The sequence below is a fragment of the Paroedura picta genome, chromosome 5 (assembly GCF_049243985.1).
Source record: "Paroedura picta isolate Pp20150507F chromosome 5, Ppicta_v3.0, whole genome shotgun sequence".
Taxonomy (NCBI): Eukaryota; Metazoa; Chordata; class Lepidosauria; order Squamata; family Gekkonidae; genus Paroedura; species Paroedura picta.
In genome coordinates this window covers 108,557,994-108,574,297 of record NC_135373.1, presented here as the reverse complement: position 1 = coordinate 108,574,297, position 16,304 = coordinate 108,557,994, and the positions used below count along the sequence as shown (strand labels likewise).

General features: G+C 47.9%; 1 protein-coding gene across 1 annotated transcript in view; it reads right to left on the bottom strand.

Annotated features, from left to right (window-relative positions):
- The window catches only part of AKR1D1 (aldo-keto reductase family 1 member D1), a 45,354-nt gene extending 37,249 nt beyond the window's left edge, over positions 1 to 8,105 (bottom strand). The window contains exon 1 of the mRNA XM_077339812.1: positions 7,852 to 8,105. Coding sequence (XP_077195927.1) covers positions 7,852 to 7,947 — 96 coding nt within the window. The 5' untranslated portion in view covers positions 7,948 to 8,105. The remainder of the gene's footprint in view (positions 1 to 7,851) is intronic.
- Between the last annotated feature and the right edge of the window lie 8,199 nt (positions 8,106 to 16,304).

Genomic DNA, 16,304 nt, shown 5'->3' with positions numbered 1-16,304 from the left:
GCTTCTTCGCTCAGTCGGCAAAGCATTTTCTGCCATCTTAATTTGTGCTTTTCAGGTTGTATGGAAGGCACAAGAAGAGAATCAGCAAAAGCGAGCCTCGATCTTTCCAATAAAGGATTTACAGGCTTGCCAGTGTGAGTCCCTATGGTGGCTTTGTGCCTGAAAGGCAGAGTAGTCAGGTAATGCAATCCGTGCATGGCTATAAAAGCAGGGTTTCCTGAGTGGGTGGGTGTTAATTTTATACATATTTAAAATTTGTTAAACATTTATCACGTCATCATGCCCACCCTCCCTAAATGGCCAATGATGGTCCTGGAGGGGGTGGGAAGGGGATGGCCCCCAGGTGTGCATGTACACAGGTATGCTCCCCAAACATATTACGCACAATTGTGCCACTTCCGAGGGTTTCTCAAATCCTGGAGAATGTTTCAGCGGTTTATCAACGGTAAAAAAGTTGAGACAGGCAATAGAAAATCCACACCTCCTGGCTTTGTAAAATATTTGTATATTTGCTGTGACACGATCATTGGGATCCTAGAAGGAGTTCTGCTGGTAGGGATGCCAGCCTCCAGGTAGGGATCCCCCATAAGTACAGCTCACCTCCAGACTACAGAGATCAGTTCCCCTGGAGAAAACGGATGCTTTAGGAAGGTGGAGTCTATGGAATTGTCCCCCACTAGGGTCCCTGTCTTCTCCAGGTTCCTTCCCCAAACCTCCAGGTGTTTCCCAAGTTGGACCTGGAAATCCTGTCTCTTATCCCTCACTGGAAGCACTCCAGAGTACTTTCTTGGCTCACAGGCAGTGCAGTCTGGTTTCTCAATTAGGGCTCAGGGAGAGGTGCTCTTAATAGAGCATCCTTCCTTGGAGGTCCTCCCAAGGCTAAATAATTATCCAGATTCCTGCCTGGACTAGCATCTAACAGCAAAGGGTTATGGTAACATGCAATTCTTTTCGTTATACAGGAACCTAACATTCATTTGTTGCAGTGGAGGAAGAGTTGTTGTTTTTTATTTCCTGCTTTTCACTACCCAAAGGAGTCTCAAAGCAGCTTATGATCGCCTGTCCTTCCTCTCCCCACAACAGACACCCTGTGAGGTAGGTGAGGCTGGGAGAGTTCTGACAGATCTGCTCTGTGAGAATAGCTTCATCAGGACTATGAGTGCTCTAAGGCAGTGGTCCCCAACCTTTTTATCACCGGGGACCACTCAACACCTTTTACTGAGGCCCGGTGGGGAGGGGTAGTTTACTCCTCTACTCCCAACCACTGCCCTAGCGCTCTCTGATCACTATGGTAATGTTTAAACATCCCTTCAAAATAAGATACAGACACACCACAACAATGAAGTATGTTGTAAAGGGCTGGGGGGGATGAAGTAAAAGGCCGGGGGGGGGGGAGAAGGCGTCCTTCGGGGCCAACCTCCAATTAGTCGAAGGACCACATGTGGTCTGCAGCCCACAGGTTGGGGATTGCTACTCTAAGGTCACCCAGTTGGCTGCATGTGGAGGAGGAGCGGGGAATCAAACTTGGCTCTCCAGACTAGAGGCCGCTTCTCTTAAGAAGAAGAAGAGTTGGTTCTTATGTACTGCTTCTCTCTACCAGGAGTCTCAAAGCGGCTTACAATCTCCTTCCCTTTCCTCTCCCCACAACAGACACCCTGTGAGGTAGGTGAGGCTGAGAGAGCTCTGACAGAACTGCTCTGTGAGAACAGCTCCACCAGGACTATGACTGCCCTAAGGTCACCCAGCTGGCTGCGTGTGGAGGAGGAGCAGGAAATCAAACCCAACTTGTCAGATTACAGGCTGCTGCTCTTAACCGCCCTGCCTTGCTGGGTCTCTTGGCTGCCTCCTCAAGTTCCTTGGGGAAAGAGTGAGATCAAACATCTCCCTGTTGGACTGAAACTGAACAGGTTCCTGTCTGACCCTGCCATTTTTTTGGCTGTCATAGTCTTCCCAGTAAAACTTTTGGGTCCCTTGAGGAACGAGAGGTTTATGAGGTTTTGTTCACTGGGACTCGCTCCTGCCCAAAGATGTGGGCTGTCGTCCATGAAGGCGGATTCCACAATAAATCTGCCGCTGGTTTTGCTGCTCACAGACCAAAGCAACCACCTTTCTGGGATAAGCAAAAGCTGGCTCCCGCTCTTGTTCTGCCTCCAAGGCACTCATTCAAGTGGGTTTTGCTTTGATCGTATTTACCCAGAAGTGTTTGCTGGCAAACGCTCCTGTACACACACATCACTGCTAGAATACTCGATAAAGTGAGCAGCGGCATCAAAACACACAAGGGGGTGTGTCCTATAACACAGGGGTAGTCAGCCTGTGGTCCTCCAGATGTTCATGGACTACAATTCCCATGAGCCCCTGCCAGCAAATGCTGGCAGGGGCTCATGGGAATTGAAGTCCATGGACATCTGGAGGACCACCTTCCAGCTTTTAGTTCCAAACACAAGATGGAGAGAGATCTATCACAGTTTTAGCGCAACCGTAGTAAACTAGATAGTAGATTTATTGATTGCAAAAGCATCTTTCCTCCAAAACACTCAGGTTGTTCATCTGTGGTTTTCCGCATCCCGTTTTACTCTCGGAAGAACCTTGTCCAAAACTGCAGTTGTATCTCCCTTCTAGCAGCCATCAGACAGGCTTACATGACCCTTCTACCCAGAGAGAAGAAGGTAGTGTTAATTTGATTTAAACTGAATATAAACTATAAACTATATTCTAGGATTGAAACATCCTAGATTACAGTAAATTACTGTTACTGTATTGTTTCTGTAGTAATACGTCTGCTGTTACCTCCCTGAACCTTTGGGACAAGGGGGAATATAAATAAAATGTTGGAAGAAGAGTTGCTGCTTTTCTCTACCCAATGGAATCTCAAAGCACCTTACATTCACCTTCCCTTTCCTCTCCACACAATAGACACCCTTGTTAGGTAGAAGAAGAGTTGGTTCTTATATGATGCTTTTCTCTACCCGAAGGAGTCTCAAAGTGGCTTACAATCGCCTTCCCTTTCCTCTCCCCACAACAGAGACACCCTGTGAGGGAGGTGAGGCTGAGAGAGCCCTGATATTACTGCTCAGTCAGAACAGCTTTATCAGTGCTGTGGGGAGCCCAAGGTCACCCAGCTGGCTGCATGTGGAGGAGGAACGGGGAATCAAACCCGGCATGCCAGATTAGAAGTCAGAACTCCCAACCACTATACCAAGCTGGCTACTACACCAACCACTACATTTACAAAACAGATTAGGCTGAAAGCATGCGACTGGCCCAAGAATCAGCGACCTTCATTGCAGAGTGAGGATCTGAACCTGGGTCTCCCCAATCCTAACCCAGCACCCTTAACTACCACATCACACTGACTGTCAATACATAAATTGAGCAGGGATACAAGCAGACCCACAGCAGGAAGCATGGGGCACTTTCACATGTGCTTGATAGGCTGTAAATGGATGTCATTCTTCACAAGGTAAAATCCAGCTGCAAAGCGCACAGAAAGTCGATTGAAACTGCATTATTGAAGGTGTGAAAGTGCCCATAGACAAATAAGGTAAGTTCACAGGGCAGCTCATACATTCTCACACACTTTTTAAATTCACTTCATTGTTACCCCCTTCCACCTCCTCTGAGGAGCCAGAGCATCTCCTTTGTGAGGGAGGTAAGGCTGAGCATGTGTCACTGGCAAGGATTTGGACCTGTGTCTCCCAGACCCTAGTCCAGCACACTGGCAGGGACTCATGGTAACTGTAGAGCCACAGTTTGGCCAGCCCTTCCCTAGTCTGATACTCTGCCCAACATGCCACACTGGAGTCCCAGCATGCCTTAACAGCAAGAGTAAGGAAGGGAGGAGGCAGGGGGTTGTTTGCCTCTCTTTCCCCCTAGATCAGTGGTTCTCAACCTGGGGGTCAGGGCCCCTTTGGGGGTGAAATGACCCTTTCACAGGGGTTGCGGCAGGGCAAGCACTTGGCCGGGGGGGGGGGCGCCATCTACACAACAACCTTGCGGGGTAGATCGAGATAGAGCGTTTGTCTGTCTGTCTGGAGCAGTGGAAAAGAGCGAGATCAGCATGGTGCGACAAGAGGCAGAACTGAACTGAGAAACCCCAGGAAAAAAACATTTATATACAATCATGAACAATGGATCTTCATGCCATTGGTCAGTTTTGGTTTAATTTTTGTGAACGAACCCTTGCATAATTTTATGGTTGGGGGTCACCACAACATGAGGAACTGTACTAAAAGGTTGCAACATTAGGAAGGTTGAGAACCACTGGGCTAGATCATTTCCTATACATAAAAGTCCAACAACCCCACCCGCCACACTGCATGTGCGGCAGGTGGACAATCACAAAGCACAGTAATCTTCTGCCTACTCTAAGCCATCCTTTGAAATATGGGCAAAGCTAGAGCAGATTGTAAGCCTCAGCTACCCGGCAAGAAATGTCAGGTTAGCCAAAGGGGATAAGTGTGTCTGCCGGAGACACCCAGGGGAATGCAGTCGCTTGGGACTCTTCCGATGGTTGGTTCTGGAGTCTGGAGATCCTGGAGTCCTGGGAATTGAGCACGTGGAATCCAGCCTTTTGTTGAAGGCACATTCCTCTGAAAGCATCTGAGCCAGCTGTGAGATAGTCTTGTGCACAACTGATTCATCTTTTATATTTGCTCAGCGCAGCAGGGCTGGCTGCCTGGCAAAGCCGATGCTTTGAAAGGATATCAGAGGCAAAGGAAATCTTTTTATCCCCTTCTGTCCCAAACAGCCTCTGGCTCACGGCACCTGTCCCTTTGGAGGTCTCAGCCCCAAGGTGCTTACAGTGTTCTCCACACTTGCTTGCAGGCAGCCCTAAATAGGTTCTCTGGATCAATGAGAGGAGGCAGATCCCCCCCCCCCAACTGCATTTCAGCTTCCCTTCCTTTTACGACTGGGGGACTGCAGCCCAGGTTTCTAGGAACACCGGCTAAACCACAGACGCTGAGGATGCTAAAGCAACCGGGTTCATTCTTGGATTCCTTCTCAGTTTAGCATCTTTTAACTGAAATCAATTGCAGGCTGGCAGCCCTCCAGAGAATGGGGTCCATATGGATGCCTTTTCTGATTAACAGGGAGGGGGAGGTCAATGCACAGCTTTTGCTGTGGCTCAGGAAGCTTTTCTTTGTTGTGGGGAAGTCACAACACTGCGTTTTACTGCCTGGGGGGGGAGTTGATTTCTTTTTTGCTTGCTAACACACCAGTTTATTTCCTGTGGCACAGCGTGTCATGGGCACCTCTTGTCCCACTCAAGACACTGTGAGAAGTCAGGTTGCAAAATAGTTTGGGCTGGTTCTGCTCCTGGACCTTCGGCTGCCGCCTTATGCCCAGCACCCCCCTTCCCCTGCCGTGGGGATAAAGTGATGGGCTGTCCTTGCTGTTCAAGGGAGAGGAGTGAGAAGGGAGGAGGGTGGCGGTGCTCAGCTCCCCCCCCCCCCAAATGACATTGGAAGGAGTTAACACCATTTCCTTGCCAGTGGTTTTACATTTTATTTATTTGATTCAATGATTTATAAGACCACCCCTCTCGGCCCAGTTAAAATAAGCTTCTTTCCAAGCCAAGCACCCTGACCACTTTGCTACTCATTAAATCTCTTTAAAAGCTGAAAGGGATGAGAGTTCTTTCTTATAAACATGGAATCATAGAGTTGGAAGGGGCCCTACAGGCCATCTGGTCTGACCCTCTGCTCAATGGAGGATCAGCCCAAAGCATCCAGGATATGTATCTGTCCAGCTGCTGCGAGAGCTCACCACCTCCTTAGGCAGCCTCACTGCTGATCTACTCGGTCAGTGAAAACAAATTCCTAATATCCACTTGCTGCCTTTCTGCTTGCGATCTAAGCCCATCCTCACTTGTTTTCAGAATTTGTCTGTGTGTGAAGAGGTGGTGGTGGGAACGTCATTTAAAAATAGTTCTTTGAAGAAGGGGAAGACATCACTTCCAGGAAGAGGCATAGGCTTACCTCCTGAAGAAGAAAAAAGAAAGAAGAAAAGAAGGAAGAGGAAGAAGAAGAGGAAGAAGAGTTGGTTCTTCTACCCAAAGGAGTCTCAAAGCAGCTTACATTCACCTTCTCTTTCCTCTCCCCACAACAGACACCCTGTGGTGTGGGTGAGGCTGAAGAGCCCTGATATCACTGCTCAGTCAGAACAGCCTTATCAGTGCTGTGGTGAACCCAAGGTCATCCAGCCGGCTGCATGTGGGGGAGTGCAGAATTGAACCCAGCATGCCAGATTAGAAGTCCACACTCCTAACCACTACACCAAAACTGGCTCTCTTTAGACAAAGGGGAAAGAAATGTGCCCACCCTACTACCAAACCTCCCACAAACTTCATTGGATCAAGTCGAGAAGCTTAGTGCTAACTTGGTTCTCTCTGAACCAATCAAGTGCCGGGCAATCAATCTGAATTTAATTACCCTTTGATCAACAACTGTTGTCACGTGACAGACCCACACCCTGTGGTTGCACTGCGGGAAAACGGGGACACATAAAACTAGCAGCCAGGAGCGATTCTCCCTCTCAAGAAGGGTGAGAAAGATTCAGAAGCCAAATGAGAACGTCCCCAGCCTGATCTGCTGTTCATGCTTGATTCGGAAGCAAGTCCCGCTCCTTTTGCTCCCTTGGACTGCAGCTTTCGGAAGCTTAGTCATGACCCGGGGCAGCGGCTTGGAGGCAAAGACCCAACTTACATCTTGTGGACACATTTCCAGAAGCATCATGGGTGGCAAACAGGAGTGCGTCTGGCCAAGACTCCAGGAACGTGTTGGAGGAGATTCCCAGCTCATTTGCCACTGCAGCCTCCCCCTAGAGCTACTTTGCTACCAACAGAAGATGCTCACGAGAGCCAGGTTTCCACTCTGCCATCTCTTTCCCAACCACGCTCTTAGCACTGTGTCCCGAAAGTTATCCACCTTCACTGAGATTGGCACTCCTGGATTCCCACAAGAATGAGTAGCCTTGCCAGCCACCAGGAGGGACCTGGGGATCCCCTGTATTTACAGCTCACCTCCAGACTACAGAGATCAGTTCGCCTGGAGGAAACGGGTTGCTTTGGGGGGGGGGTGGACTCTGTGTCATTGTACCCCACTGAAGTCCCTGTCCTCCCCAGGACTTTCTCAACCTGGGTCTGGCAAGCTTCTCCCCCCCCCCCCCAGCTCCTGCCAGTGGCGGAGAGAGGAGGATCTGTCAACACTAAGAGTGGGCAAAACATGCTCTTTAACCATCCCAGGCACGTCTTTCACACCACCCTCCTCAATTCCACATTCAGGCTGACCCTGAAACTCCCGAGTCAACCCCACTTCCCTGCAACACCAAAGGAGCAGCCATCTCAGCCAGAATCTCGACTCTGGAACTGATCCGTGCCTGAGCGCCATCCCTCCTCCTCCTCCTCCTCCTCCTCCTCTGACCTTGAGGTTTATCAGAAGCAGGGAGGTAGGAGGGCACCAGACAATGGGTGGGGAAGCCATTCCATTGAACCCCGTGGGATTACTTGTTCATCAGGCTCGGGAAAAGTACACACACTGCAGCCGAGATCGTATTGATTTCTACCCTGAGTTGTGGTCAAAGGCCACAGGGACCGAGGAGGCAGAGCCCGCTGCACTTTCCCAAACTACCCCGCTGGCCACATGGAAAGCCTCCGTTGCAGGTTCTGGGGAGGGCAGGGGATCCTCCTGGGAAATGCATGCACAGGGCTGCCTTGCACGCGAGGAGTCCCAAGTCCATAAGAGACTGGGGAGGGGGGGAGGAAGGGGGGCGTGCATTCATTCAAAGCAAGACATCCTACCAGTGGGTTGAGGGTGATGCCCCGGGGAGCCCCCCCCCCCAGGCGTTTACCTTTTTGGGATCAGCATAGGTGCCGAGCCCAATCAGGGGGATACTGTTGCCGTCGTTCAGGCGCACGCGGTGGTTTTCGGCGGAGAGGTTGAGCATGATGCCCGGGAAGGCTGCGAGGGAGAGCGAGCGGCGGAGCCGTCTTTTGTGTGAGCCAGTGTGCTCCGGGAGGCAGCCTCGCCTACAGGTAGAGGGCGCCAGAGAGCCAGCACCGGCCCGCAAGCATCTGCCTCTCGCAACCTGCTGTGGGCCCGCCGGCCGCTCGCCATCTATTTAAATGGCTGGGGAGTTTCGTCACGGGGATGATTGGCAGGCGCGGCAAATCCCCCCCCCCCCCCGCGGGTTTGGCCCTGGATGGCTCAAAAGAGGCGGGTTGGAAGCGCCAGGAGGAGCGGAAAGCGGGAGGGCAGGGCAAAGCCAACCTTTGGGTCAGTATCGGGCGGCTTTGGCAGCCTCTCTTGGACCCTGACAGCTCAGGTCGTCGGACAAGGGTGTGGAAGTGTGGCACAGGAGCCTAGCTTTCCTCTGTAGCGAGGATGCCAACTCCAGGTGGGGAAATACCTGGAAATGGGGGCGTGGGGGGACTTCGGAGCCTTCAATCCCATGGAGTCCACATCCAAAGTGAAAGCATCTTTTCTCCAGGGGAATGGAAACCCTGTTGCCTGGAGGTGTGCTGAAATTGCAGGAGATCTCCAGGCACAACCTGGAAGTTGGCAACTGTGTCCTGTAGTGTCTTCCACCATGTATTTGGTATTTGTATTTTAAATCTATCTATGACCCTTTGCTTAGAGTTCTAAACGACACCAAAGTTTTTAAAAAATTAAATGAGAGCCAGTTTGGTGTAGTGGTTAGGAGTGGGGACTTCTAATCTGGTAAACCAGGTTCGATTCTGCACTCCCCCACATGCAGCCAGCTGGGTGACCTTGGGCTCACCATGGCACTGATAAAGCTGCTCTGACCAAGCAGTAATATCAGGTCTCTCTCAGCCTCACCCACCCCACAGGGTGTCTGTTGTGGGGAGAGGAAGGGAAGGCGACTGTAAGCCGCTTTGAGACTCCTTCGGGTAGGGAAAAGCGGCATATAAGAACCAACTGTTCTTCTTCTAAATCCTTGCCCCACAGATTTTCTGCCCCAAGGGAAATGCTGTTGGAAAGTGAGGGACTTACTTCTCCACACCATCAGAATGCATTTGCACATTGCTGGGGGCTTCTCTGCCCCCCCCAGTCTTTCTCAAACCTGAGTTGCTCCTAAGTTTGGGGAAAGAAGACAGTAAAACCTGGCTAGTGGCTGGTTAGGTGGGCAAATTTGGATTCTCTAGCCCATTTTGCAGCTGTTTTCCTTGATTCTGTTCACCCTAACAGCTGTTTCCTTCTCATCTTTCATATTTTTAAAAAGTAGCTTTCTAGCTCCTTCCCTTGGGTGATAGAAAGGAAAAAGGCATATCTTTGCAACCAAAAGGGCTAGAAATTTAATTTTAAACATCACAAAAGCTGGTAATTCACAGAACCTGATACACTTGCTGTTCCATTGTTATATTGATATAAGAATATTTCAGTGCATAATTTGTTTATTAAATTGCAAAAGCCCTGGGGTTTCAGGTGAAGAGGGTGGCTATTTCTTGAAGATCAAGGCAGGGAAAATGCTTTTTCTGCAGCCACACCAACAGGAACATCCAAAGATTTCATCCCTGTGTGGAAGGAGCTGATTCTCCTCTGGCTCTTTATCTTCTTAAGAGAAAAGAAGACATTCTTTCACTTGTTTCTCTAGCCCAGTTGTGTCCCTACCATCTGATCCAATCAAGTTTGGATCTTTCTTTAAGACCCATCAAACAATTGATTCTAGCATGTCTTGAAACACCTTTCCCCCTTTAACAATTAACAGTCCTGTGACACGGAAAACTTGCACAATATGTTGTGCCATTTTGCTTGGTCCTGCTTAGAAATTCTGGCCATTCCTCTGGGCCTGTATCCCAGACCTATTAAAGATAAGGAAGATCCTTGTGCCTCTCACAGGATGATGTTCTGGCAGGTACAATATAAAACAACAAAGCAAGGTATCATCGTGAATCTGCAGAAAGTGCCTCTTTGATCCAACCATCAATACATGCAATCATGACCTGTAACAGCTGAACTGGGGCACTTATTCCTGCCATGGGGATTCTTTGCAAATGCTAGATCTATTTCTGCCAAAGCAGGTCTGAGGAGTAAAAAGTAGCTCATGCACAGGAAGGCATCATAGCTCTGAAGCAGACCATTAAGTTGCCAGGTTCTACTTATAGAATCATAGAATCATAGAGTTGGAAGGGGCCATACAGGCCATCTAGTCCAACCCCCTGCTCAACGCAGGATCAGCCCTAAGCATCCAAGAAAAGTGTGTATCCAACCTTTGCTTGAAGAATGCCAGTGAGGGGGAGCTCACCACCTCCTTAGGCAGCCTATTCCACTGCTGAACTACTCTGCATGTAAATTCCCCCCCCCTGATATCTAGCCTATATCGTTGTACTTGTAGTTTAAACCCATTACTGTAGTTTAAACCCATTACTGCGTGTCCTCTCCTCTGCAGCCAACAGAAACAGCATCATGCCCTCCTCCAAGTGACAACCTTTCAAATACTTAAAGAGGGCTATCATGTCCCCTCTCAACCTCCTTTTCTCCAGGCTGAACATTCCCAAGTCCCTCAACCTATCTTCATAGGGCTTGGTCCCTTGAAACAATCAAGTAATATATGGAAAAGACCTCCACCGGAGGCCCTGGAGAAATGCTACTAATTGAAGTAGACAATACAGATCATGATAGAGCAATGGGATTATCTAGCTGCCAGGAAAAGTCCTGTCCCTTTAACAGAGGATGCTACTGGCCAATGTTATTTACCTCCATTGTGTGATCAGTATTTTTTTTTTTTTTGGCCATCAAGTCCCTGCGGAATTACGGCACCCCCTGTAGGGTTTTCAAAGCCAGAGATGTTCAGAGGTGGTTTGCCGTTGCCTCGCTCTGTGCCATGCTGGGTTTTCCTTGCTTGTGTCCCTTCCAGGGACTAACCAGGGAAGACTCTGCTTAGCTGCTGGGATCTGACAAGATCAGGCTAGCCTGGGCTGTGGAAGTTCAGTAGAGGTGCCCACTCTGGGTTGGGAAATATCTGGAGATTTGGGGGAGTGCAGCCTTAGGGGGGGCAGGGTTGGGGGCATAACACCATAGAGTCCAACTTCTAAAGTGACGGATTGCTCCAGGTGAACTGATCTCTGCCACCTGGTGGCCAGTTGTAATAGCAGGGAATCTCCAGCCATCAACCTGGAGGTTGGCAAGTTATGGTATTAGTAACTAGGGCTGGAAGAGCTTCTTGTGGCACAGAGTGGTAAGGCAGCAGACATGCAGTCTGAAGCTCTGCCCATGAGGCTGGGAGTTCAATCCCAGCAGCTGGCTCAAGGTTGACTCAGCCTTCCATCCTTCCAAGGTCGGTAAAATGAGTACCCAGCTTGCTGGGGGGGGGGTAAACGGTAATGACTGGGGAAGGCACTGGCAAACCACCCTATATTGAGTCTACCATGAAAATGCTGGAGGGCATCACCCCAAGGGTCAGACATGACCTGGTGCTTGCACAGGGGATTCCTTTACCTTTACCTTTTTTTAACTAGGGCTGGAGAAGGATATTCTGTCCCTTTAATAGAGATTTGCTTGGATGATGTTTACCAGGTGATGTGATTTTCCTCCAAGACATTATCAGCAATTAGGGTTGCTAATTACTGCTGAAGGTTGGCCTAGGAGAAGACCACCTGGTCAATGCAATTCTGTTAAGCCTCTTTTAATGGGACAACAGGATATTTCCCCCAGGCTTTTTCTGGAAGGTTTCCTTAGAAGCTATTTGAGTTCCCTAGTCAGCATTCTTGACTTTCGCTCAGGGCATGCATTTCTTGGTGAAATAAAAAGTATTGCTTCAGGCTAGAATTCGTGTGCTTGGGTTCATCAGTTTGCAGCTCTCACTAGTATATATAGGACAAAGTGGTGGTTAAGAGTGGCCAGCTCTAATCCTGAGAGCTGGGTTTGATTCCCCACTCCTCCTTCACATACAGCCAGCTGGGTGACCTTAGGCTACTCACAGTCCTGTTGGAGCTGTTCTCACAGAGCAGTTTTGTCAGAGCTCTCTCAGCCCCATCTACCTCATCGGGTGTCTGTTGTGGGGAGAGGAAGGGAAGGCTTTGAGACTCTTTCACCTGCCCTGCAAAAGGGTAAAAACAAACAGCAGCCTGTTACCTAACCATTCTCTGTCTTGTCCCCAATCTGATGGAATGACATTCCTTGACAAGTCTCCCACATTTCATTTTTGAAAAGGTATAAAACAGAACTGTTCCAGAAGGTATTTTCATAAAGGGAACACAAATGAAATAAACTGGAATTCTGCATGACAGGTGCTCTCAGTTTAGATAATAAGATTTTAATTTAATTGCCCGGGAAACCTTTCAATAGTATTTAGTATTTCATTATTCCCCCCACCTTTATACTACACTGTTTATTACAGTCTTTGAACTTCAGCATTCTGTGTAATCCAGTTTGTTGAATCACTGCACTCTAATTGTAAAATCCAGTTTGGGACATAGTATAGTACTTACTGTTTCATTGTTCTTTAGTTAGCATGACCCAATTTTATTGCATTGTCTTGTATGAAGGAAAATTTGGTTAGGTTTTTTTTGGGGGTGTGGGTGTGTTTAGAGTTACAAAAGGCAATTTACCTCGAGTCACTATTAGAATAATGAACAAGGAATGAAATAAGTAAAATAAATGCTGAATAGCCCAATTTTAGATACTGGCAGCGTTATAAATGATGAACTGCATGCTCTTACAAACAGTAAAATAACTTCAAGTTTGACAAGAAAATAAATATGCATATTTTTCTTGGGTGGCTTCCCCCCCTTTCAGACTGCAAAACAATGAGAAATAACACAGATTTTGCTGTAGCTTTAAGATTTCTAGAAAATGCACATCTGTAAAGTTGCCTTTTTTCTTGCATTAAATTTGTTCCCTCAAACCATGTATTATACCAAGGCTGGGAATATGTTCCACAGTTTAAAAGTGTACTGCAGACTCTTTAGGAGTCCCACATGGGTGTTAAGAGTCTCATTAAGGGCTTGGGAGCTTGCAGATAATTCACTGGGGCTCTGAGCTGTGAATACTCCTCCCCCAAGTCCAGTCTTCCATCTCATGGCTGATGGTGCCTGGTTTCCCCACAGGGGGGAGAGGGTTCTGTTGATCACAGTCTCAAAGGATGCTCATTTTAAATTGTCTGCCGTCTGCAAGGAGACTGAGCTAAAAGAGCCTGGCTATGAGGCAAATAAAAATGTCATGTTGATTTAAGGCCAGCCTGATGACAACCCAGCACAAGCATTACGGTGGGATAATTGACATAAAAGGGCAAACCTCTTGACTCTGGAGCTGTCCTTTCAAAGGGGGGGGATCTTCCTTTGTGTTCTTCTGTCATTCTGCCACTTTCACGCACTGTTTATGAGAGTCTCCAATTGTCCTTGCTTTCAGGCAGGTAACAATCCTGTCTCATTTGTTGGATTTTCATTTCATTTCCCTTCCAGGTCAGGTTTGATTGGTTCATTTCTTCTGCCTACCCCCCCCCCCCCTGCCCCATCTACACCACCTGCTCAGTGGCCATTTTTGGCCAACTTGGCCAGGGCTATGAAGTTACTTCCATGAGCTCCCAGGTAAAGATCAGGCCTTTTAAACCACCTGGTCCCATCCTAAACATCATATGAAAATATAGTTGTCAACAACCAGGAATTACAGCTCATCTGCTGAGATTCATCCTGCGGAAGGAAATTGCAGGTTCAAGGGGGAGCACTCTAGGGAATTACATCCCAGCTAATTCCCTCCCCTTCTCAAACTCTACTCTCCCCAGTCAGTACCTCCAGATCTCCAGCAATTTGCCATGCTGGAGTTGGCAATCTCGTATGAAAACAAATCACTTGACTTACCATATATTTTCCCCACCCACCCACCCAAACTGGTATTTTGTCCTCCAGTCACCAAACATTTTGTCCCCCGGACACTTTATCAAAAGAAAAATCCAGTTCATGCAGGAAAAAAAGAGTGGATTTTCTGGTGTGTTTCAATTAATGGAGCCCCTGAACAGCCTGATGTTGTCAGGATCTCAGAAGCTAAGCAGGGTCAGCCTTGTTTGTTTATTTATTATTTGGTTCAAATGGGAAGCTGTATTGGTCTGAAGTAGCACAATAAAAGTACTTGCACTGGAAAGCTCACACCTTAAATAAATCTTTGTTGGTCTTAAAGGTGCTACTGGACTCTGATTTTATTTATTATGATGATTTAGTACTCGCCATTTCCAGCATGCCAGCTCTTGGTGGGCTACATACCAATCCAATACAATGAAATCCCCAATTAAAATCCCATTTAAGATCCTTAAAAACTCAACCATACACTAAAGATGGCGGTAAAAAATAACAAAGCCTTCCCTATCACAGGGAGGCTGTCAACCGGGGTGGCGAGTGAATATGACAACTGGTCACGCCAACAATAGAGCCAATGTGGCATCGTATCTTCCGGGCGGGAGGGGGGGGGGCTTCGGATCTTCCTCTGGCACTGGCCTCAACCATAAACTGGCGGAAGAGTTCTGTTTTGCAGGCCCTGCAAAAAGCCGGAAGCACTTGGATGGGAGACACCAAGGAAGATGAGGGTTGCTGAGTAGAGGAAGGAAACAGTGAACCTCCTCTGTTTATCCCTTGAAATACTGATGGTGTCACCATCAATTGGCTGAGACCTGATGCCTCCGCTGCCACCACCTTTGTTCCTCACCAAGTGCCAGGTAAAGTTCATTCTGATCTCATGTCTTACTGTCAAAATGTTAATCAATAAAATCAGAGTCCAGTGGCACCTTTAAGACCAACAAAGATTTATTCCGGGCGTGAGCTTTCGAGTGCAAGCACTCTTCGTCAGACTATGATCTTCTTACATGACAGGGAATATATAGCAAAAATCAATTCTGTTACATCAGTAGACTGTGTCACAACCAAATACAGCCAATGATAATCCTTTGTCAAAACAGCCAATCAGTCTCCTAGAATTCAGTGTACTTCCAGGTGTTTGCATTTAGTAAGAAAGGATATATCAGACTGTACCTGTGCAAGTTTCTTTGTAAGGTTGATGGAGTTCCATTCCAAATGTTTGTTTGTTTTTGCTGCGGTAGTGATGATGCTGGTTTTTGTGCTACTGTTGCTGGTTTAAGGATCCCAAGGCAAAGTTAGATGCGAGGCTGAGATGAACTTAACAAGGGAGCCGAATACCTGGCATGGAAATTAGCTGTTACCTTGCTGCAAAAGGTCCAGTTAATCCAAAACTCTGCCTCCAACAGCAGGAAGCCAAAGGCTTAAGGAAACTGTATGAAACCAGGGCATATGGGTGATAACAATTCCCTATTCTCAGTATGTTGTACTCAGAGGTATATTAAAGGTCTGGGACCTGCATATCTGTGGGACTGCCTCTGCCATTATGTCCTCCAAAGAGCACTACAGTCAACAGACCAAGACTTGCTCAGACCTGGGCCCGGATTGGTGGAATGCTCTGCCAACTGAGATTGGGGCCCAGAAGGAGAAGGAGAGCTGGTTCTTATATGCTGCTTTTCTCTACCCAAAGGAGTTTCACAGTTGCTTTCCCTTTCCTCTCCTCACAACAGACACCCTGTGAGGGAGGTGGGGCTGAGAGAGCCCTGATATCACTGCTCGGTCAGAACAGCTTTATCAGTGCTGTGGCAAGCCCAAGGTCGCCCAGCTGGCTGCATGTGGAGGTGTGCAGAACTGAACCCAGATCACCAGATTAGTGGTTTGCATTCCTGGCTTTAATCAGTTCCACCAGACCTATGGTTGAGGCTGAGAATACAACACCCATCAACATTTATTGGCTGCCCTCCCGCCCTGAGGAAACATCTGGCCAAGAACAGATCCATCTACCCAAAGAAATCAACCCTCTCCAATAGCTACATCAACTGGCTAACTGTAAAATGTCTTTGACTTAATTTAACATTTGTTTTAATGTTCTAATATTATTATGATTGTATCTTTTGATGTTGCCCTCCCTGAGCCTCATGGGAAGGGCGGGATATAAGAACAAAGATGGGATAGAAATTCTCTAAACCAGATCACGATGACACGGCAAAGTACCAATCAGGGGAGGGCCTTGGCTTGTATGGTCTGCTGGTCCTTCAGGACAGCTGATGGGCCCCTGCATTAAACAGGACATTGGGCTGGATGGGCCGCTGGTCTGATCCAAGCCATGGGAATCCCGGTGGAGATGCCAACAACAACAGCCATGAGTTTTCATTTCCTTGTCCACTAGTGAATGTTCCTTTAATGTGTCCTAAATGGCTACATTTGACATCATGAGGTCTATCATTTAAAGAGCCATTTTAAACCAGTATGAATGAACGATAAAACTTAGCTGCTTCAG